At 46.3% G+C, this 23,466-nt stretch overlaps 1 protein-coding gene across 1 annotated transcript; it reads right to left on the reverse strand.

The window, feature by feature from the left end:
• Nucleotides 1-317: 317 nt before the first annotated feature.
• On the reverse strand, nt 318-20,442 carry GEMIN8 (gem nuclear organelle associated protein 8). The gene is made up of 4 exons (XM_072956611.1): nt 20,307-20,442; nt 12,710-12,754; nt 11,664-12,096; nt 318-886 (listed from the first exon to the last, which is right to left on the reverse strand). Exons 2-4 carry the CDS (start codon nt 12,719-12,721, stop codon nt 630-632), a joined length of 702 nt encoding a protein of 233 aa, XP_072812712.1. The 5' UTR covers nt 12,722-12,754; nt 20,307-20,442; the 3' UTR covers nt 318-629.
• Nucleotides 20,443-23,466: the final 3,024 nt, after the last annotated feature.

Genomic DNA, 23,466 nt, shown 5'->3' on the forward strand with positions numbered 1-23,466 from the left:
ATGAAGATCTATTGGTACGAGGCCACACCCATACGTTTACTTACCCCGCTGGCTGCTTTCCTGCCCTAAGGGCAGAACTGAAGAGTCATGACGGACCCTGCGGCCTGAAAAGCCCAAACTATGAAGTCTCCGGCCCTCATCAGAACACGTGTGCTGAGCTCAGCGCTGGAGGAGCAGGATCTGTCCCACAGGTTCGCATGATTTTCAGCAGGGTTAAGGACTTTGAGGAGGAGAGGACAGCTGGCTCATTTAAGGCCTGTGTCTAATTCAGCTGAGTTAAAGATAGAAGAAAACAGAGAACGGCCCAAACCAGGCAATAACTCTAAGTGAGAACTTTAATAAACTGGACAACATCACTGACATTAAAAACCAGGGGGAGGTAGATGAAGTGGTCACTTTATGTCAAAAGGGAATCCCTCAAGTTGGCAACAGGACATGTCGATCTCCAAGTGGCTGATGTTGCAGCTCCCCTCCCTCTGCCCCAGAGCGGGCCCACGGGGACTCTGGTGAAGTGCTTATTCTATCTCCGCATCAGGTCCCCCTTTCCCCTAGCAAACCCACAGGAGAGGGGGACGCGGTGAATGCTAAAGGCGGGGGCGATGGCTGGGGCCCGGGCGCCCAGGCTGGGCTCAGAACTTCAGTGGGATGACCGGCCAGTACTTGGGCTGCTTTCGGTCGCAGTGCTTGTCGAAGCTCAGCTGCACGGCCGCCTCCATGGCCTGGATCTTGGCGGCGGCGACCCCGTACAGGCGCTGCATCTCGGCCTGGCGCCGCTCACCGGGCCGCTCGGAAGGGGGCTCCGCCGAGCGGCGCGTGTCGCAGTACAGGTCGTGGTCCGCGTTCACGTACTCCTCCAGGCGCGCCGCGTCCAGCTCCTGCTGCCGCCCTGGGGAGCAAGCCACACGCCCGATGAGTCTGGTGAACCTGGGTGGGCCCCGGGGCCCTCCGCTTACCCTTTCTAACTCCCTTTGCTAAGTCAGGCCCGGCGGTGCCGGCTGAGACGTTCTCTAGACTCTCCGGCAGGCCCTGCACGTGGTGATGATTATCTCCTTAGTTAGGAAGCGCACGGCTCGCTTATTGGGGGGCTGTTCGCTGACAGCAAGGGCAGAAAGCCACCAGGAAAAGTCACCCCGAACTATCAAACCTCTGCAATGGGCCCTGCAAATACATAAAAATGAAACCACGTGGGTTTCTCTTTTCAGTGACCACAAGCAGCCCAGCCAGGCACAGCCGGTGGAGCTGCCCTGGTTTCAAACACTGCGCCAGGCCAGCCGGGCCAGCAGGGAAACGCGAAGCCTCCCAGGAAGCCCGGTACTGCGACGAGCAGTGCCTCCCGCCGCCAACGAGCTGGTGTGGGGAAATCAGCTCTTCGGGAGCTGGTAGCTAGGGAAGGCAAGGATGACGGACGGGCCCCACACCCACCCGAAACACAAGCCGCCCTGCGCGCGGAGAGGGGAACCTGCTCACCACCCGCTGGAGCTAAAAGGGCTGAGAAAGGGCAATTCTGCAGATGGCAGGATGGCCTCGGCCGCCGGTCTTGCTGCCGTGTTAACACGCCGGCAGCGGCCCGCCGACGTCCTCACCACGGGATGGGACCTGCCCCTCCACCTCGCACGACAGCTGAGGCTACATTTCAAGTGTGATGGTTATATGCCCTAAACCTACGCATTTAAATGGGTTCTTGTAAAGCAAGACATATTTACTCGGGTTCTTCTCCGCTCTATATTTCTTATTACCATAAGTCCTAGGATCATAACTTTTCTTCTTATGCAAATAGAAAGAACTTAAACATGTCAACAAAACATAAGGTCAAATTGAGCCAACTGATACAGATTTGTGGAAGCGACTCTGTCAAGAAAAGAAAATGACAGGATACTGCACACATCTTGTAGCCACCACTGCCACCAAGAGAAATGCTGCTTAGTAGGGAGTAAAGATGGTTGTAGGGGAATAAAACAATGATATAAATCATTCTTTCCTTGTTAAAAAAAGTCCCAGAATGAAAGCTCAGCATGGAAGGGAACATGACAGTAAGTGGGTCAAGTGTGAACAGCAAGATATTTATGTGGCTCTGCTATGTGGGTGTCTACCTGCAGTCACTCCACAATCCTATTCTTTATAAATCACACCTTGGAGCTGGAGGGATGGAGTTTTATAAATGTGGAAACATTATTAAAAATGCACGTGCCCATTTCTGTCTGAGCACCTCTGTGGTTTATTTTTATCTAAGGAAGTAACAGACGGATAAGCCAAATGACTGTCAAGCAAAACAGACGCAGTCTGCTCCCTAATCCACGGAAAAGACAGAACTGACTATGAAACGCAGAACTAAACCAAAATACTGGCCTGCTAGGCCAATGAATGGGAGATCAACAAGCATTTGTTTCTCATTTTTGGTCTTTCTGGCAAGTCTGAAACATCAGGATTTAAGATGTTCAGTTCTCACGGGTGTTTGAATTCTACCCCCACCCCCACCCACCGGGGTCTACTCTTCCAAAGCCTTGGCTTCTCCACCCTAGCCAGGGACAACAGATCCCCTCTGCCACCTGTGAGAGCCCTGGACACATCACCAGTCCTCAGGCTCTCATTTTGTCACCGGCCTCGAGGAAATGATCCCGCATGGCGGGGCAGCTTGGGGTCTCAGAGCCTCTGCATCTCGAGAGCAGAGCTTCCCTGATGACAGACTGTTTACTCTCGAATTTGTCCCAAGACTAGAATCATTCTCACTGACAGATTTAGTGACACAACAGACCTTCAGCTTCCCAAGTCTCCGAGTTTAAAAGTTTTAATAAGCACTGGAATCCTGGCTTTCTTAGGAAGTGTTGTTCTCTGCCGTTAGGATATTATAACCTTTTTACTTTTGCATCTTTATTTTTCTTTTCCTGATAGCTTAACGTGGTTATAATGATGCTTCTTTCTGCTGCCCTTCTGACAGGAACGATCTTCCAGACATTCAATTGGTAGAACAACTGTACACTGAGAGCCCTTTCCTCTTCTGGCTGACAGACAGCTGTGGATGAAGCACCACGTGGTACCAAAGCCACCCCAGCCAGCCGCCCATGAAGCCTGTGCAGGTTTCCATATTTGCACTCAGTGTGCGCTGACCACATCAACCATCACAGGGTTTGAATTCTTAATACAGTTTATGGCATAAGAATAAAAGAATAAGATACACAGCCCTCTGTTCTCTAGTTACATTTCCTTCACATCCAGGCTCCTTCATGAAGATTTAAGGCCCAAACCCTTGTCCCTGTCCTGCCTTGCAAGACGTGTGGATGTTTCCTGTTTTCTGGCTGGCGGGTAGTTGCCGGCAAACAGAGATCGGAGGAGCGAGAAGCGGGTCCCCTCTGTGGGCAGATGGGCTGCGGGAGTCCTCACGGGGGAGGGCCCTGGGGCCCAGGCTCGCCCGTCTCCCCAGCCCTGGGGGTGGCCGCCACACCTGCCCCACCGCAGGTGCTCAGAAATGGTTGTCAAGAGAAAGCTCTGACAAAGGGTAGACATAATTTTTTGTCAATAATGGTTCCTTCCAGATGCTGTGGAAGAAAAATGACAACCCAGGGATAGAGAAACAGATGCTCAACTCTCAAAGGGTGCTGGGCCGAGCCCCTCCCGCAGGTTCCTTAAAGCCTCCATGGTAGAGAAGTCAGGGGAAGAGGGGGCAGCCCTGAGTTGGGGTCTGATTTTGTTCCCTTACATCTGAGTTGCTTCATCTCTACTTACTCACATAATTAAAAAAAATCCCGATTTCTAATGTTAGAATACAAATCTGAAAACCAGTCAGCTTAAAAGCAAATACCAGGGGGATGGAGCGGGGACAGAGTACAGCTCAGTGGTAGAGCACGTGCTTAGCATGCACGAGATCCTGGGTTCAATCCCCAGTCCCTCCATTAAAAAAATAAACAAATAAACCTAATTACCCTCTCCCCTCCCCAAAACCCAAACAACAACAAACAAAGAAACCAAAGCAAATACCCTCAGGCTGGTTGGGCACTGGAGGCTACAGGTCACATCTGAAAGTCCTTTAGGGTACACTGACTTAGGGGGCCAAGCAAACCTTAGGACGCAATTCTCACTTGAAGGCATCTGCTTACTGTGTTCCATTTATTGCTTCCTCCCTCCCAAAGAAAGAACGGATTCTCAATGACTGACAGTTTTTCTCCCTGTCAACACAAGGTGAGGGCTCAGCCAGCCAGATGGAGAACCAGCGGACCGGAGCGGAGAAGCAGCACAGCACACCGCAGACGCAACTGCACGGGAGCCTTGGCATGGCGAGGCTGGCCGCTCTCACTGAGAGCAGCTGTGGGGCTCAATGTTACCAAGCACTTTTTTCTTGTAGGGTAGTTGGCCAAGGCAATTTGTTTTAATACGAATCAGAGTTTCTTTTTAGATTCCAGCTTTCAAACAGGCTGGGAGTGGGTCGAACAGTATCCCCCCAAATTTCCATCCACCCGGAACCTCAGAATATAATCTTACTTGGAAATAGGGTCTTTGCAGATACAATTAAGGGAAGGATCAAGATGAGATCATCCTGGATGAGGGTGGATCCTAAATCCAATGAGAGTGTTCTTATGTGAGACAGCAAAGGATTACAGACATCAGGGAAAGCGTGTAAGAATGGTGGCTGAGGCCTCTCTCGCTCCCTCCTCTTCGGAGACGGCCCGCACTCTGTCTATGGAGTGTGTATCTACTTCTACTCTAATCTGAGCACCCAACCCCAACACCTCGTGGCCTTTCTCTCGCCTTCTGCGACAGCTTGCACTCTACGCAGGTGTGTATCTCTCTAAATAAATCTACCTTTACTCAACCGTGGCTGGCTCTTGAATTCTTTTCTGCGCGAAGCCGAGGACCCACTCTTGGCGGGGTGCGTCCCAGAGGCCCCACCTAGACCCGGGACACGGCCCTCCTCACGCCCCACACCCGTTTTTCCTGCACCATCTCTCTGGTGCCCAACGTGGGGCATTTAATTAAAGAAACGGGGCTCAAAGGGCATCATCTCGATCCGCCTACTGGGCTACAGCTGCCCTCTCTTCGGAGGGTGGCAGGGGGTTTCTCCTGCGCCCTGCAGATTCAAGTCGCCCTTTAGGTGGCGGCGGACGCTGCCTGCAGGACCTGGCAGAGGCCCGCTCTCTAGCCGTGAAGGAGCCCACCGAGCCCAAGGCTCTTCTCCCCTCGATCTTTTCTCATTCTCTTCTCTATCGCTCTCTCTCTTCAGACTCGACAAGATCCACCTAGGCGACCGCTCAGACATCCAAATGAAGACCACGTGGCAAGTAACTGGCAACCTGATTGGGTGAGATCCCCTCCGTGGTTCCTTGAGCCCAATTCCTTAAAAAAAGAAAAAAGATGCTGGTACTGCAGCTACGGTGCCACGGGCCAAGGGAAGCCAGGAACCACCAGAAGGTGGGAGAGGCAGGCCCTCGAGCCTTTGGAGGGAGTGTGGCCCTGCCAACACCTTGATTTCAGTCTTCTGGCCTCCAGAACTGAGAGAATAATTTCCATAGTGCTGAGCCATGCAGCCAGCCAGTGGTAATTTGCTACAGCAGTACTAAGAAACTGATTCAAGGGTTACCATGTATACAGAGTTAAAACAAGAAAAACAGTATTATACTATGAAGGAGACACTCTACTGGATTCCATCCAGGTTCAGGATATAGAACCCTGGTATTTCCCCTCCATCTATACACTTACATGATGTTACTAATGTAGACTTAAAGTCTGTAACAGAAAAAAAAAAAAGGAAAGAAAAACCAGAGGAAGTGGCTTGGACTTCAGAGAACCTGACAGAGTGGGCAAACATTCATTCAGTACTCCACAGATAATTAGCCCAAGGCACAACACTTTGGAGGACCGAGCACTAAGCCAGATGAGTGTTAGAGAATGTGATTTCCCTCCATCTTTCTAGGGTTAGCCTGTCTTTCTGATTATATTCTCTAGTATGGCACCAGAATTAATGACCTTAGCACAACTGAGCGACAGCACTGACGTGATTTATAACACACGTGCCTCATTTCTGGCTTGTCAGTAACAGCCAGAACACAGGTGCCTGCCAGCTGGGCTGTGGCCATGTCGGACGGGTCTTCCGTCCTCACCCCGCATCCCTTGCTCCACGACAAATGTCATCCCAAAGTCTGTGGACAATCACCATCTGTACTTTAATTTTTCATTTTTGGTGGGGAGAGGTAATTATTTAGGTTATTTATTTATTTATTTCTCTCTCTCTCTTTTTTTAATGGAGGGACTGGGGATTGAACCCAGGACCTTGTGCATGCTAAGCACGTGCTCTACCACTGAGCTCTACCCTCCCGCCTTCAGCATCTGTACTTTTAGAATGAAAGTGCATTTCCATCCTGCCCTTCCATTTTTCCACGGCCATTCATACCTATCTCAATGATGGGTCTGACGCCCGTCTGAACATCCGGGCTGGGTGAAATGAGCCCACGTGGTGGAAATGTGCTCTGTCAGTAGGACTGCAGGCTTTAACCTCACTAAGGCAAATGGCTCACCGGGCACTGGGCTGTGGGCTTGGCTGTATCCTCTCGGTTCTCCATGGAGGGTGGACCAAGGGAGAGCCAGATGGGGTTCCAGCAGACTGACTGAGCGCTCACTAGGAAACCTAGAGTCTAAATCTTCCCACTCAGGCGGACACAAAAATGGACAGGTGTCTCCCATCAAGAGTCTACAGAACACATCTGGGCCCTTTGGTAAGAAGAGCACTTTGAGTGCTGGGTGGGGATTGGACCTGTCCGTTTCTTCCCCTCTCATTCTGCACCAACCCCATTCCTCAAAGCTTCGAGCAACATTCCGTTTCTCCACGACTGCCCTGAGGGGCTCCTGTCACCGCTGAGTCCACTGGCTCCTTTCTCATGTGTAAAAGTGCCCACGCCCCACGCTCCATGCCTCAGATGGACCTTCCAGGGATCTTTGTAAACTTGGTTTTGTCTTCTCTTCCCACCTGCATCTGCTCGTGCCGAACATGTCCCTGTTTGGCCCAGCATCTACCCTAAAACACAGGTGACAGCTATCTGACTGGCTGACGCCTGAGACCACAGTGGCAAGTGTCTGTTTTGGGGGACCTCCTTCTCTATGAGGAATGAGAATTTTCACTCATTTTCCTTCTAAGGATTACGATGAGGCCCTTGCAGGCGCAACTGATGGCTATTTATGACTAAAAAATGATAACTTTCTGGACCGAACAATAAATATTTTTCTGAAGAAATAACTGAAACACAGTTGACCTTTTAAAGCTTCACAACTGTCTCCTTTCCCGTAAGTAATGCTACCACTGAAGTTCTAAATAACAGAAATATCTTGCTAAGAAACGGTGACATATAATCAAAAGCATGCCTGTTACCACTTCACAAAAGGAGTTTTTTCCTGCTTTATCCATATTTTTTTTTTAGGAACTATTTGAAAGTAAATTGCAGACATCGTGACAGTAATACTTCAGCATGCATTGTCAAAAAATAAGGCTACTTTCCCACAATACCATTATCTCGTCTAATAAAATCACCAATAATTCCCTAGTAGCATCTAATAATCAGCCCTTATTCATCTCATTTGTTCCAAAAATCTCTTCTATGATTGTTTAAACTGGGACCCAGTCAAAGACCACATTCGTCCCCACAAAAGGAGCTCTTTGTTTCTCCTACTTATTTTTTTTTGTTTTTATCACTGAAATATGCGAAATTAGAGATTATCTGGAAGAACAGTAATCACAAACCGGAACATGCTGTCCCGTCTAAAGGGTTGTATCCTAAGAAAATATTCAATAAGACTCAGATGACAATGAACTGTACCACGTACATGTTCCTGTGGAAGTGAACACTACTGACAAGCTAAATCTCTCACGTTTAGCTACGCCTTCCCTTGCTAGTAATATTTCATAAAATCTGTGTTCCCTAGCTGATTCGTGCTCGGGGTTGAGTTGGCCCTTATTGAAGAAGCAGCTTCTAGTGGCTCAAAGAGCAAAGCAGCTTCAATCAGTCATATGACTCGGGTCCCTCATCTCTTTATTCCAACATTTCCCAATGGTGTCTGTACCAAACCCTCCACGAGCATTTTGAGCGAAGGTAATGGATTGGAAAGCAGCACGGCATTCCCATTACCTGCGTCCGAATGCCATCATTCAGGACTGCTCCAAGGAACACGGAAGCGCGGGTGAAAAGAAACAACGCTGGCCAAGTGCTGGCCGTCATTTTTGGTGGTATGGCATCAGGCCCCGGCAGCTTCTTCTAACACAGACCACGGCTTTCGCAGGAAGATTAGACCCTGACACCACAGCCTGTTCTCACCCTCGTCAGACAATTCTCACGTCTCCTGGGGACCTGATAATGCTTTCAGGGCAGACTGCAGGGCACAAGAGCATCGGAGACCCCAGGACAAGCAATTTTCAATTATGCTACAACTATACATTTCAAAAGCACAAAGTGGCAGAAGCTAGATGTGCTGTTATTAGGAAGGGAGGGGGTTCATTTACCAGCCCATGTATTTTACTGTATTAAGTTATATCAAGCAAGAATGTCCTCAAAGCAGAACTAAAGTTGTGTTAATGACTACTTTGACCAAATTGTACCAGTGGCTAAATCTGAGGGACACCAAAGCTTTTCTTTTCTGTTTTAAATATTCCAAATCAATTTAAAAGTTTAAAAAGTGCTGCCTAGAGCAGAAATATGACTTTTTTTTTGAAGTCATAGACTACTTTATCAAAATTATGCAGAATCTCAACTGAGCACTAATCAAGACAAAGAGTATCAGAGTAAAACCAGTGTATGGTCAACAATCCATGTTAAAAGATGAGTTATTAGCTACTAACCATAACAACTGACCTATCTTGGGCACTGACTTCTGTACAGAGTGCCATTCTGTACGTTTTCTCTTCTTTTCTCATTTAATCATCATAATAACCATTCCATTAATTAGGACTCCCATTTCATAGGCAGGGAGACTGAGGCACAGAACGGTGAGGGTAGGTGGCGCACAGGAGGATGACAGCCTCCAGCTAGAAAGTGCTGGAGTGAGGCTGGAAGCCCGTGGTTTGAGCGGTTCTGTCACAATTATTTCATATAGTTATTCTAACGATAATGTAAATACTGGCAAGTAGAGATGGAGGTTGTAAGGGTTTTCATATCATTCCCTTTTTTGTTGGTTTGTTATCTAGATCATGGTAAAATAAATACGTACCACATCTTTTTTTACAGTGATGGCAAGACCTGTGTGGTTCACTTTACATCCCACTCACAGACTGCCTCTGGGAACAAAGAAAATTGTGGCAGAGTGGTATTAGTTCCCTAGAGCTGCTGTAACAAAGCACAGCAAACTGGGTGCCTGAGCGCAATGCTCCATCTCACACTTCTGGAGACCAGAAGTCTGAGACCAAGCTGTCGGCAGGGCTGCACCCTGTCCAAAGCCACTACGGAAGGTCTGTCCCAGGCCTCTCTCCCAGCTTCTGGCAGTTCTGGGCTTGTGATGGCCGAACCTGTCCTCACGTGGCCTTCTCCCTGAGTAGGTGTCTGTCCGTGTGCAAATTTTTCTCTTTTTATGAGGACCCCAGTCATACTGGATGAGGGCTCACCCTAATGACCTCATTTTAACCTGCTAACTCTGTAAAGACCCTATCTCCAAATAAGGTCACATCCTGAGGTCTGGGGGGTTAGGGCTCCAACAAATCTCTTCTTAGGGGACACAATTCAACCCATAACAGTGATGATAATAGTATGATTTGGAGCCCTGATGTAAACTAAGCAGATTTAGGAATAATATCAAACAAAACACAAAGTTCCTCAAGTTTATGAAGTATTCAAAGCCTACCTCACAGAATCACAGCAAGTTTAGCACTTTAGGGGATAAGGTTTGAAAAGTTCTGATTTAAGGCTCATAATTAATACTGAAATACTTCACTCATTCATTTCAAAATAATAGTAAGTGCCAGGCACGACTTAGCAAGTCAGTTTCATGACTTTTTCTTAACCCACCTAGAATTCTACTTGACAAACACAAGAAGAAACAGGGATGGCTCTTAACCAGGCATCTGTAACTGAACTGCTAACACAGAAAGGATGCATTTCATTATTTTACTTTCATTTCATTCATCTCTATCTTTCATTGAATAATTCTATCGGGTTTATTTTAAATTAGCAGGTAATTTAAAATAGACCTTTAGAAGATTGAGGTCTGTGCCCATCCTTAATTACAACTTCTATCAGAAAAGCATCACTCTGGTAGGAAAACCATGTTCTTCTGACTTTGGGTAAGGACAGCAGAAAGAAGCCCTATCTCCACCCAATTTTCTTTATCAAAAGCTGTAACCAACAGCATTCCAACCACACGTGGACATGCTCCAATGCCTAATCTCCCTCGTTCATTATATACTTTTAAATCAGACTGTTATTTCATATGTATTTTGAAAAAAAGGTAAAATTGACTTATGAAGATCAAGGAAAGACATGTTGTCTGTGTGTAATACAAAGTATTTTTTAAAAAATACTTGCTTGGATATACTTTCTAATATGCATCAAAGAAGTCAACGATTTAATCAAAAGAAGGGAAGTTAAAAAAACACTGAATGAGTAGTTTAGTGATGAATCACAGGCAAAGACACAAAGGGCATGAGACTTAAGACACAGCCCATTGCTCTGTTCCTGGCCCTTGGTGGAGATCAATAAATACTAAGCCATTATTAGGAAAATGTAGATCATTAAAGATGGAGATGAAACTCACCCATTCCCAGGCTTCGCTGTCTCTGTTCAGTAGAAAATTCTAGGTAAAATATATAATTAGAACTCACTTTTGAGACTGGGCACTGGTTGTAAAAGGGAGAAAAACATCTGTATATCTATTAGAGACGCTTAAAATAGAAGTGGGTTTGGGATCTTAATAGTGAAAGAATCATGAAAAGCAGTTCTAGTTTTTTTTGTGGCCAGTTAGCAAGAAATTAAAAAAAGAAAATCCCGGCTTTCCAGCTGAAGCTCTAAGGCCACTACCACAATTCTCTAACCCCGGGGCAGACGGCCTCAGTGCAGGATCAAACCAGACTGGTTTAAGCACCAGGCATTTTGTTACTCTGCTGACGTTCACATTGATCTCTACTCCGAAGGGAGCTTAAGATTTAAGACGTGGTAGCTCTGTAGCACCAGGAACGACTCAGAGCTGTGTACACCAGGGAGCTGGCAACAGTATTTTAGGAACCTAGCAGTCTTAGGGACAAAACCTAATCCCTAAGTTTGTGCTGGAGGAACAAGCACAGGAATTGGAATCAGACAGACCTTGGTTTGAACGCTCACAGCAAATTACTAGTTGGGCACCACAGAACAAGTCCATCAACCTCCTTAAGGCTCACTTTCCTGTGTGAAATGGGTTTATCGCCTTGAGGAGCTGTGGCGTGGTTTACGGAATGCGCATGCGCACACACGGCACCAACCCCCTCATCTGGGGTAGGGTCTCAAACCCCGGAAATGGCAGAGGTACTACTGGGATCAGCTTTGTCCTAGAACTAAAGAAGAGTCCTATATGAAAACAGCGCTGGCCGCGAATGCAAGTGAGGTCCGTCACCACCAGAGCGTTTCCAGGCTGAGAACTGGGTGTGAAATGTTATCTGGGCGTGAGCGAGGAGTTAGAAGGCTACAAACGCGGGGGAGAACGCGGCCCGCGCGCCGGCCCGCACTCACGGCGCTCCTCCCGGTGCCTCTCGGTCTGCGCGAAGTACTGGCGCAGCTCCTCCGTGATCTCCATGTTGCTCACGTCGCACTCGATGCCGCCGTCGGACTCGCTCTCCTCCTCCTCCGCGGCGGCCCAAGCCGGCTCCCCCCTGCCGCGTGGACGCCGCCGCCCGGGCCGACCACGGCGGGAATAATGGCCGTGGGAGTCCCGCGAGGCCCACTGATGCTCGTAGGACGGAGGCGACCCGCCCTCCTGCGCCTGGGCCATCGGGGGTTGGCCGTCGGGAGGGCAGTACCACTGGGAACTGAAGAACGACTCCACCGCCTTCCGATAGGCGTTCTGGTGGCTGCGCATCCACGCCATTGCTTGGTGGTAATGCTGCCAGTATCTCGCATAGACAGGATGAGATGCCCAAGACTCGGGGGCTGGCGTCGATGCCATCTACAGAATAAAGGGAAACATGCGCTGGACACCACAAAGTTCCTCCTCGAGAGAAATCCTCCAACGCTTGATCAACCAACCGACGTGTGTTTACTGTCTCCTAAATACCCGCTCTCCATTAGGACGCTACTGGCCCAAAGAGGACAAGGGACAGGTCCACGCCCACGAGGGACGCCAAGCGTGTGCACACCTGCTCTGAAGTACGGGGGCATGAGACACCCACAGAATCATTAGTTTAAGGTTATGGCCCCTTATAGAGTGGGGACAGAGGCTAATAATGATCATTTTTAGGTAAGATGTGGGGAGCAATGACCTGATGTCTATTATCTTGGCCCTCTCTACCCACTGAACTAAGTAACTAGTTCCAAGTTAGAAAGGCCTGTTAAGAACCATGGGATGTTCTCTAGCCCTCCCCTCTCTGCCCCTGAAACACCTGCTGGCCTGGCCCCTCCTCAGTGCCTGGGATGGAAGATGACTAGCAGAGCACCCAGGGATACGCCACTTCTAGTTTTCTGATGTATTTCTTTGGGCTTCTCGATCATGAAAGGAGAATACCAAGACTTGGAGGACTAAAACTGACCTTCTTCTCTTATGAGTTAAAAAAAAATCTTACCTTTGCTGCCATCTCTGATTGTGAAAGTCCAAACGAGCAGCCAAACTAGGAAAGAACGACCACAGTGCAAACATCTGGTCAGTACAGGGGTGTGATTTCGTGGCTATTTTGTGCTTTGCAAAGCAGCTCTTCAGAGGCTGCTTCTCCCCAGGACCGTGCCTGATCTTCACGTAACACAGCACGACAGGACCCTGGCACCTGGGCTATGACCTTGTGGGCTGAACAGGAGGGATCCCCTTGGTATGATTAAGTGGCTCAAAGGACACTGCATTTTGCAAACATAGTACTTGTTTCCCTATTGAAAGGAAAGCCCATGAAAGTCACCGTAGAAGTAGTGTTAGGTATGTAAAAAATAATACACAGAATATGAGCTAACAACATCCAACTATTACTTTATTTACTAATCCTTAGCTCATGCCAGTGCCTATTTAGATTAACCCTGGATGTTCCTGAGGCCTGAACCAAATAGAATATGTCTTGCCAACTCACAGAAAACCTGTGCTGAGTCTTGCCTCAGGCCTGGAGAAGCCTCTCTAAATGAAACATCTCTGCAGGCTGGGCTGTACCCTGGGCTTTAAGCCCCTCAAATGGGCCTTGTTCTGGTTTTGACCATCATAGCATCTCTCAGCCTGTGCGGGACACCAGGCTCTCCCTGCTTAACCACTCTGCCTTGTCTTGGGACAGGAAACTGTGCAAAGGAGACTGTCCACCGAGCGGCCGCGGAGAATACCTTTGCTCAACGGCCTTGTTCTGCCAGGATTTGCTCCTTTTCTCCACCTCCCTCTTGTGATTTACTGATCGGGCAGGAAATACCTCAAGGTAAAGTTAAATCTGCAGCTCCACCTTTCACAACCTATTTAAAACAGATTTCAATTTTTTCCCCTCCTTTTCAAGGGTTCAGAGATGCTAAAATGCCAGCCCACACCAGAATGCACAAAAAAAGTGAAACAAAAGTAATACCTACAATGCATGAGAATTTAAGCATCTACGAGATGAAACCACTAACACAATGTGATGCTGAGCAAACAGGCACTTGGGTTTTGAAACTTCGGAAATCCGATACTGAAGGAGTCCCATTTTCCCTGCTTCACTTAATTATAGCATAGAATTTAAAAGTCTCTCGGCCTTAAGAAATAAACTTATTTTGCAATCTCCATCCTGTGTTTTGCTAGGGGTAATGTGGAAAACTGAGAGGTTAACCTGACCACATCTTTTAAGATTTAGCCTAAAGAGAACGATTCACATTCTTTTAAAATATAATAAGCTTTCGAATAGAGTATTTCCAAGAGGGCTGCCACGACCTTCAGTAAGTGTATCTTAAATAGCCCACACTTCCTGTTCCCTGTTTTGAATTCATGAGTACACACAAACGCAGTGAACCTAAACTGGGAAAAAGCTAACAAGTGCAGTTAAAATACAAGTGTAAATTAAATTCACAAACTATAATTTAAAGGCTTAAAACATGGGCAATTATCTGAAAACCTGGCCCTAACTGCTACGTGCTTCACAGGCTACTGAAGAAATATATACATAAGTCAGTACGATTAAAGGACTCACCACCTACAGAAGTAGAGCCAACACAAATGAAATTACAGTAGAAATTAGCACATACTTGAGTCCTAAACTGCAAGGTGCAGCCTTTAAGTGGCTAATTTGCTCTAGCCAGGTTTTATACTTCTACCACTGAAATCTGAGCAGCTTTCTGAGAGCCTACAGCACATAATGACATTAATGTGAACTTCATGTGTATCTTAATCAAATTTGTTTTAGAGATTAACAGTTAGCATAGGAATTGCATTAGAAAAGTCTAGGAGATGGCTGCATGTCTTTGTGAAATTAAAAGTTTTGAGTCCAGACTTCTATGCCTTATTAAAAACATATTTAGAGCCAGATCACTGTAAATATTAATTATCTTGGACTGGGAAATCTGACAGCTTCAGATATGTAATAAACATTATTGTGACTGAACACTACTGTAGACCTCGGAAAATCCTGTTTTTATTTATAATTGGGAAAATCCAGCCTGCCTTTAGAAGCAGTAGTGCCAATATTCTGAAAATGCACAAGATGGCTTATGAGAGGTTCCCCTCTGCAGGGGTAGAAGTTAGGCATGTACGCTAGAGGAGACAACTGTTTAAGAGGTTCAAGTGCAATTCATCATGTTTGCCAGGCTGTTCAAATGTCAATGGCTGTGATTAAAAAGGGGATGGGAGTGCTAATTTGAGGAGTGGTTACTTACTTATGCCTTTGATTCACCAAATACTTTGAGAGAAGGGCTGCCCTGTCACACTGCCTTGGAAATCGCGAAAGGCACCCTGAGCACTTTTGCAAGAAAGAAGGCAGGACAATGAGCTGGGAGGACCGAAGAAAGCCAACTCTCACATTTGGACCAGAAGCAGTTCAGACTCTGTGCAGTGTGCCAACTACCTATAAAGTACATCAACTAATCTGCTGAGATGCCAGACTCTTCAGACCCAGGCTATTAAGGAAAGGTGCATTTACATGAATCATGGAACACAGGCAACTTTGTCATCGATTTTATTCTGATTATGCTTTCCTCATTGTTTTGGCCACTGGGACACTTATAATCAAATCTCCTGCCATCCTCCACACGATGAGAGTCCTGGGGCTGCATGTTGAATGTGCTGTTCATGTCACCCTTGGCTTTATTATTTTCTCTCCCCAAATTCCAAAACCTGTGTATCACATCCTTCTACATTTTAAGTACTTTTAAGATTCCTAAAATCCTATAGTCAATTAAAAATAGTTCCTGAGAATGAATGACTAACCAATTAGTTTCTCTAAAATCAAATCAAATCAAGAATAGAAAAACACGTCTAAAGAAAGAACAGCTTGCATAGAGCTTTATAATTATTATTAGCTACTTCCAGTATTACTCTTGGTATTTTATGTCAACAATTTTTTTTTCTCTTAAAGGGCCAAACAGTAGATATTCTGGGCTTGTGGGCCACATATGGTCTGTCATATATTCTTCTTCTTTTGTTTTAATTTAAAAAAACCTTAAAAAATGTAAACACCATTCTTAGCTCCCAGGCAGTACAAAAACAGGCTGTCGGCCATCAGCTGCCCAGCCCTGCTTTACGTGAATACATCATCACGCTGCACAGACTCTGCCCTCAGTATGCCAAGCATCCTAATTGTTCCTCGCTTTCCAGGTGGAAATCCGTGGAGGAAGTCTGAGATCCGCACACATCTCGGACACTGCCAGGCTCAGAATGAGACGTGTGGAAGCAAGAAAAAGCTGATTATGACCAAAAGCAATCTTGGTGACCGGTTCCTAATATCTGCGACAAAAGAACCATCTCCGTGACCAAGTAAGCAAAGTGGACCATTTCTTAAAGAGCTCCGGAGACATTTAAAGACTTAATGAACGGGAAAAACCCCAAACTCCCACAAAACAGGATCAATGGTCAGGGCTTATAAAGCTTATGTGGCGCCACGGTTTCTGGTGGAGATCCCACCTGCCACCCCACGTTAGGGAGTCACCCAACAAGGACTGGATGCGTATCTATTCCCTGGGAGAAGGAACACACAGCCTTCCCTGCTGACCACATCAGTTAGTGCCCAAGGGAGGGTGAGAACTTCCTCTCAGAATGGGTCCTGATAACTTTTTCAAGCTGGTTACACTTTCCACACAGAGAGCTTAAGAACCCAATAAAAATGCCTGAGTTTCTTAAAAGCCAACATGAAAATCATTGGAGACACTACAGAAATACTTTCACACACCACCACCATCTCAGAGAAAAGAAAGCTTATGGTGGCAGCAGACTGAGATGCCCTTTCCATGGTCTTTAGTTTCATCTTTCATTCCCCACCTCCCAGGGAGTGTCTCCTGCTCTTTCATGGCACCTGTCTTTGTGGACTGAACCGCAACATTTCTCCTAATAGGATGCTGGAGCGGAAAGAAAAGAGACTGTCAATGTCAGAGAAGGCTGGGGTCCACACTACCGACGGGGCAGCCCTCCCCGGGGAGTACAATGGCATAACAGTCACTGCCCAGCTGAGCCCCAGTGAGTACAGAGACTGAATTCATTGTCTGTCCTCAACCACCAGAAAAGGAAGGAAAAAAACAGCGTTGAGGTCATTCACAAAACATGGCCGAGACCCACAGGCAAAAGACAGTGCCTGAGTCTTGAATGATATATTTTTCCATATAGCCTTAAAAAATGCACTCATTCTCCAATGAATCTGCTTATCCTGAAGGAGATATTTTTAAAGGCATCAATATACATGAACTGCAACACACAAGCTTTGTAGTTTTCAATGGATAAAATGTTGACTGTTTCCATCGAGTTATTAAAAAATGCCACCAGTAAGTAGTGTGGCTTTGATGAAAGTGACACTGTATAAATTCTTTTCACTGTCTATTTATATTCTCATCAGTACTGGATCTGAGATACAGCTTTGCAACCACACAAAGAAAACACAAAGTCCCCTCAAAATGATAATGTATACTCTGCAACTGGATCTTCCTCTCTATCCTCCTTTTCCACTAGAATTTTGAAAATTAAATACATGAAAACTCATCTGTTTTGATTTTTGTACAGCAACACATTCAACGTCTCTCATTAAATAAGTTATGCCGGCTACAGCCTCGAAACTCAAAACTCTCCTCTAAGGCTCGCAGGAGTTTGGTCCTCTGAGCCAAGCCGATAATTTGGGGGGTCTAATTAGGCCTACAATAGAAACTGTTTCCAGGTAGAAGGAAAGGGGGCTGCTGGAGACTGTTCAGAATAAACGAAGGTACGGTGAGAAATGTGGAGGACAGAGATGGAGTCAAATGCAGTTATCAGGAATCTCCACACATGCAGTAATAACCCTATCAGAGAAGATGCCCTCCAGTAACGCACACGCGGGGAGGCGCCTCCTCAGCTAAGATAAAGGATAAAATGAGGTTTGTTTTTTTTTTTTTTTGGAGAGCACCGCTTCCTGCCGTCACCCCCAGCTATGGGAAGAGGCTGCCAAGTTCATCTGGCTTGCTGCCCACTTGGGCTCCCTCCTGTGGCTTTGCATGGTCCCTGTTTAGTGATGGCTCAAGTCTGAACGGCTTTTTTTCCACTCTCAGCAGTCCAAACTCCATCTTTCCACCAGACACAGGCCTCCTGCAAGTGCACATGCCACCATGTTCAGAAGGCCCGCGCCTCTCTGTTACTGATGGGAGAGGGAGCCAAAACCCTGAGTTTTCTTTCCCTTTCATTCCCTCAAAGCCAAACCCCAATTTACTCTTCGGGATGTTGCAATAAGAAGCAATATCACAAAGAAGGCACAGCATGGGGGAGGAGAAAGACTGAAAGGATGTAGTTAACAATTCTTCTTTTCAATACAAATAATATTCCACCCACAGAACGGCACTGTTTAATTTGTCAGCAAGGGTGATGGGTTTGTGAATGGATTTATTTGCAAGTTCACCAGATCCCAATGTGACTAACTTAAGAATCTGAAGTGAAATATAAGGACACCCCAAAACAAAGCTACCCTCTGATTCATGAACACAACAGGCCGTGGGACAGCTGAAAATTGGGATCACAGAGGACATACTAATAATACAACGCAAAAGGGGAAACAGGGAAGTTCCCTTCTCTGCAAGTATCTTCTTCAAACACCAAAACCTAGCGTGACCATAAAGGAATAAGGGCTGGGCAGGCAGGTGATACAAGTTAAGCGCATATCAGTCAAAACTGTGACTTGTTTAAAGTGGTTAAAGCCACCACTGGAAGGCAGGAGCCTTATTTCAAATCTTACTTCCATAAACACACAAAGGGTAATTCCATGTTAATCTCTCTCTTTTCTGAATTTAAAGGGCATTCACTATGCCCCTCTCATTAGGATATTTAATCAATTACTTGTAGACACGGATTCTGCAATCAATTTCTTTTAACTTTCCTGTTTTCCTTCCAGCATAAAAAAAATCAGAGCTAATATTTCCCGCCCTTGGATGCTGCTGGGATGTCCTTTCCTGTTAACACACCCCTGCTACCTCCACCCTCCCTAAAATCATTGAGTAGCTAGTAACTCAAATAACTGCCTATAAAGCTCCAAATCTTTTCAGAAAGCAGACATTTAAATACATTAATATGTTTTCAAAGTTATTTTCAAATCATCTGACCTTTGATCAACAACAATGCTCTTTTTTTCCCACATGTTCACTTTTTTCACTGTTCTACAGCCCGATTTCCTATTGTAGAGAAGTACCAATGTCCCTCAGTGTCTGTGGGGTATTGGCTCCAGGACCCAGCGATACCAAAATCCACAGATGTTCAAGTCTGTTACATAAAACGGCGTCGTACAGTTGGCCTTTGTATCCACGGATGCGGAAGAAGGGCCAACTGTAGTTCCAATGGTTTTGCACCTATTCTCAGAATTCTCCAACCTCTACTCTATGCTTACATGTTCAGTTTTCCTCCCTATCCTTCTCATCTCACTCCATCCTTATATGTTGGATCCTAAAAACCAAAATAATCCTTCACCATCTGAAAAACACTTTGAGAATGAAATTTCTCTCTGGAGCTTTAGTTTATATACTTTCTCACCACAGCCATGAATACACAGAGGGGGATTTGTACATTTTACTGTGAACTTGCCTTCAGTTGTTCCCATTCAAAGATACTAGCCAACAGTGTCTGAAAATAGACCATTCTTTTCCCATTGCCATCCCGAAGGGACTGTTACTCCTATTAAGTATATTAGTATAAACTGTATTTTTAAAGGTTACCCCACTTCACAATTCATGGGAACCCTGAGAGGAACCACAAGTGTCATTTGTTATTGACCTTTAGTCTAGACTTTAAAGCAATGTTATTCTCACTTAAGGTACAAAACAACTGAACACAGAAACTAGCTTGTGAAACAACTTCAAAAAAAAATCAGTTCTGAAAACAATAAAATTGTTCAGAACCATCTTATCTGTACTATGGAACTCTCAGGATTTCAGAGATAAAAGGTACTTCGTTGGCCACTGGTTCAACTCCACTTAATTACTGAGGAAGAAAAGTGGGCAGACATTCTCCACCTCCACAGGTAAGGTGCAGATTAGACCGCAGGTGCCAAAAGTTCTCCAGATAACATCCAACAAAACCTCTGACCTCCCACAGAGGTCAACGTGCGAGGGAAAGGAAAGAAAACTCCCCTGTTGCAGTAGACAGGCCAATGTTCTAGATACCCCTCTAAGTATGAGGCTGCCCTGGGCGATCTTCTGTTCTGATACTGAGCTGGATGGGCAAAATCCGAATTCACCTTCCAGACTTAGCTTAACACAGTGTTACCTGGTACATCAGAATCACATGGGGAGCTTTAATAAGTTGGCTGGGCCCCACTTCTAGAGATTCGAAATTTAACTGGTCTGGGATAGAGGCCCGGGCATCAGAATTTTAAAAAGTCATCCAGTGAGTCTGATGCATGGCAGAGCTGAGAGGCTGTGGAACCAGTCCCCTCTCACAATTAACCAGAAATGATTTAAGAATCTCAAGGGCCTCTGGCCCACCCTTTGCCGCGGAATAATTACGACAACGTGACACCCAAGCCCTCGGCTCTCCCGGTCATTCTCCTCAAATGAAACCCCGGCCGCCCCCGGAGTCACCTCGAGGGAGCGTAGCTTGTGGATCCTGGGCGGCAGGCGAACAAGGACCTATTTCCGCTGGGAAACTGAGGATGGGGGGCCGTGGGAGAAGCTGTTGCCGGGGCGACTAGAAGCGGGCTTCCGGCGCGGATCACGTGGCTGCGACGCGCAGGAAGTCCCGCCCGCCCTGCGGGGACGTCACGTCCGCGCCGCGTTCCGCGCCGCGCAGGGGGACGGGCGTGGAGCGGGGCTCCGCCCCTCGGGGCGGAGCGTGGGGACGGCCGGGGGCGGGCGAGGCGCTGGGATCGCGACGCTGGGGCGGGTCCCTCGGCCCCGCGCCCGGGTCTGGCGGTCGGGCTGTTGGGCGCTGGGGCGGGAGGACGAGGGTCGTTTCTGCACGGCTCCCGTCCCCGCAAGTTGCTTGGCGCTTAACTTTTCTCTTTTTTTCAACTTTCTCACCTTCGTTCTCGTCTTTAGTTAGCCTTTCCTCTTTTTAAAAATTAAAACGGAGGGTGATAGGGGCCCAGGGGGAAAGGCCCCGGCTTTGAAAACAGTCGCCCAGATCTGAGTTTGAGTGCGATTCTAGCGCTTAGTTTATAAGCCTCCCTAAGCCTCAGGTTCTCGCCCTGGGTAGATTAGTAATACCTAGTCCACAGTGCCTAGTGTTTGACAGCAGCCAAAAATGAGTGCCAATTAACCTTTTTTTAAATCATTACAATCATCAGCAATACGGGTTCTGTTAGCATCACAGAGGATTATTAATAACCAAGCATACTGGAAGTCTAATTGGCATATCCTTTCCAAGGTAATTTGGCAATAGACCAAGAGCCCTAAAAGGGGGCATATTTGTTCAATTTTATTTTTTAGTGACGTGTAGTTGATTTACAATGTTAGTTTCAGCTGTACAGCAAAGCGATTCCGTTATACATATACATACGTGTATTTTTCCACATTCTTTTCCATTATATGATACTACAAGATACTAATATAGCTCCCTGTGTTATACAGTTCCTTATTTATCTATTTTATATACAGTAATGTGTATCTGTTAATCAAAGGGGGCATATTTTTGTACTAGAATGTTCACTTCTGAAAATTTATTCCAAGATAAAACAGACGTAAACCAGTTGCTTATTGCAGAACTATTTCAAAAAAAGTGGAAACTGGAAACAAATGCCTCATAAGAGTAGATGGCTTACTCAGTGAGCCTTTCTCAATGACATGAACATGATTACAGTGTTATTCCTATACTACTACAGAAGAATCACATGCCATAAAAAAAATACTAACACGTAGGCACTGGATGCCTACTGTGTGTCAAGTATTATTCTATATCTGCGGTGTCCACTGCAGCCACTAGCTACATGTGGCTGTTGAGTGCTTGAATGTGGTAGTCTGAATTGAGGTGGGCTGTAAGGGCAGATTACACAGTGAATACTGAAGAATTCGTATGAGAGAAAGAATGTAAGCTATCTCATTTTAAAATAGTGACAACATGTTAGGGAAGGACTGTTCAGGTTAAATAAAATAGAAGATTAAAATTAATTTCACCTTTATCTTTTTACTTTATTAATGTGGCTCCTAGAACATTAAACATTATATATGGGACATGCATTATATAATTACATATGTCGGTTGGACAGTGGTATTCCATTTCCCGGATATATGGTGGTAAATAAAACAGTTTTTGACCTCACAAAATGAACACTTTGTTGAGTAAAGCACAGACAATAAATAATTGTATACCGTGTTAAGTTATATGAAGAAAATATAGCAGGGTAAGGGCTAGAACGTGTGTTTATATTGAGGGGGTTATTTTGGACAAGATTTGTCTTCCACTGTTCAGAAAGTGGATGTGGGAGGAAATAAGATATCTCTGGGTAGAATGGTGGGGGGCTACTAGGGGTGTGGTGTCCTCTGGGAAGAGTCAGGTATGGATTGAGGCTGATGAATCAATTGGGGCCTGGGGGAATCTTTGTCAGAGGGAAGAAACTGCATCAGGGGAGGAAGGGAAGAGAGAAGAGGGGTGAGATACCAGGGAGAAAGAGCTCAGGGGGCCGCTGGGAAGAGCAGAACAAAGTAGGCCTAGAGTGGATATGTTTCAGGTAGAGTAGGGAATTACTGGACCACTCTGAGTTATGGGCTCTAGTACTATGAGTGTGTGTATATATTCTCTCTCTCTCTGGGTGTTAGGTATTCAGAGTCTTAAGGTAGACCCATCAGGCCAGGGACTCAAATTCTACACACACACACATGGTCCAAGATGCTGCTGCCTTGGCACACGTGGTCCAAGATGGTGCACCACTGCACCACCCTTCTAACCAGTGGGAAGGGGGAAAGGTGATGTGCCCTTTCTGTCTAAGGTAGGGTTTCTCCACCTTGGCCCAATTCGCATTTGAGGCTGGATGATTCTGTGTTCTGGGCGCTGTCCTGTGCATTGTAGGATGTTTAGCAGCATCCCTGGCCTCTACCCACTAGATGCCAGTAGCAGGTCCCAGTTGTGACAGCCAAAAATGTCCCCAGACATTGCCACATGTCCCCTGGGGGCTAAGTGACCCCCCCCCAATTGAGAACCACTGCTTTAACTACCACTCAGCAGTTTCCCACCACACTTCTGCTCCCATCCCGCTGACGGCCAGAACTTCATCACTCAGCTGTCCTAGGAGTAAAGGAGTTTGGGAATTATCTGCTGGTCAGGTACCCAGGTGAAAGCTAGCTAAAGAAGTCGAGACTCTAGCAGATTCTCCCACACCCTCGTTACAGGGAATGGAAATTCCATAGCTGATTGAGCAGGTGTCCCTGTTTTTTCCATCTTCTAGGCAGAGTTTTAGTCATTATTCCTTGTAGTTCACCTGCATGAAAATATTCGCCGTGAGGAGCACTAAGCACCGGAAAAGCAACAATCCCTTTTGGGGATGGCCCTCGCTACTCCAGAGGGCTGACCTCAGAGAGAAACTGGATTCTGAAAGGCAGGCTGGAGGCAGGACTTTTTTTCCTTGTCTTTTGGCGCCATCTGGTGGAAATTTATAAATCCTCTTGTCTGCTATTTTCTTTCATTTGTCTCAGGCATAAAGCTCAAATTATAAATAACCCTTAACTGGATTTTAGCAAAACTTTCAAGAGTCCTTTAAGATGAGGAACTGTTCAAAGCAGGGTTCGTCACCCTTAGCACTGTTGACCT

Source organism: Vicugna pacos, chromosome X, assembly GCF_048564905.1.
Source record: "Vicugna pacos chromosome X, VicPac4, whole genome shotgun sequence".
Taxonomy (NCBI): Eukaryota; Metazoa; Chordata; class Mammalia; order Artiodactyla; family Camelidae; genus Vicugna; species Vicugna pacos.

Coding starts and splice junctions, on each gene's coding strand:
- GEMIN8 (XM_072956611.1), bottom strand. Junction 887..11,663: donor GAGGCACCGGGAGGAGCGCC/GTGAGTGCGGGC, acceptor CTTGCTCCCCAG/GGCGGCAGCAGGAGCTGGAC.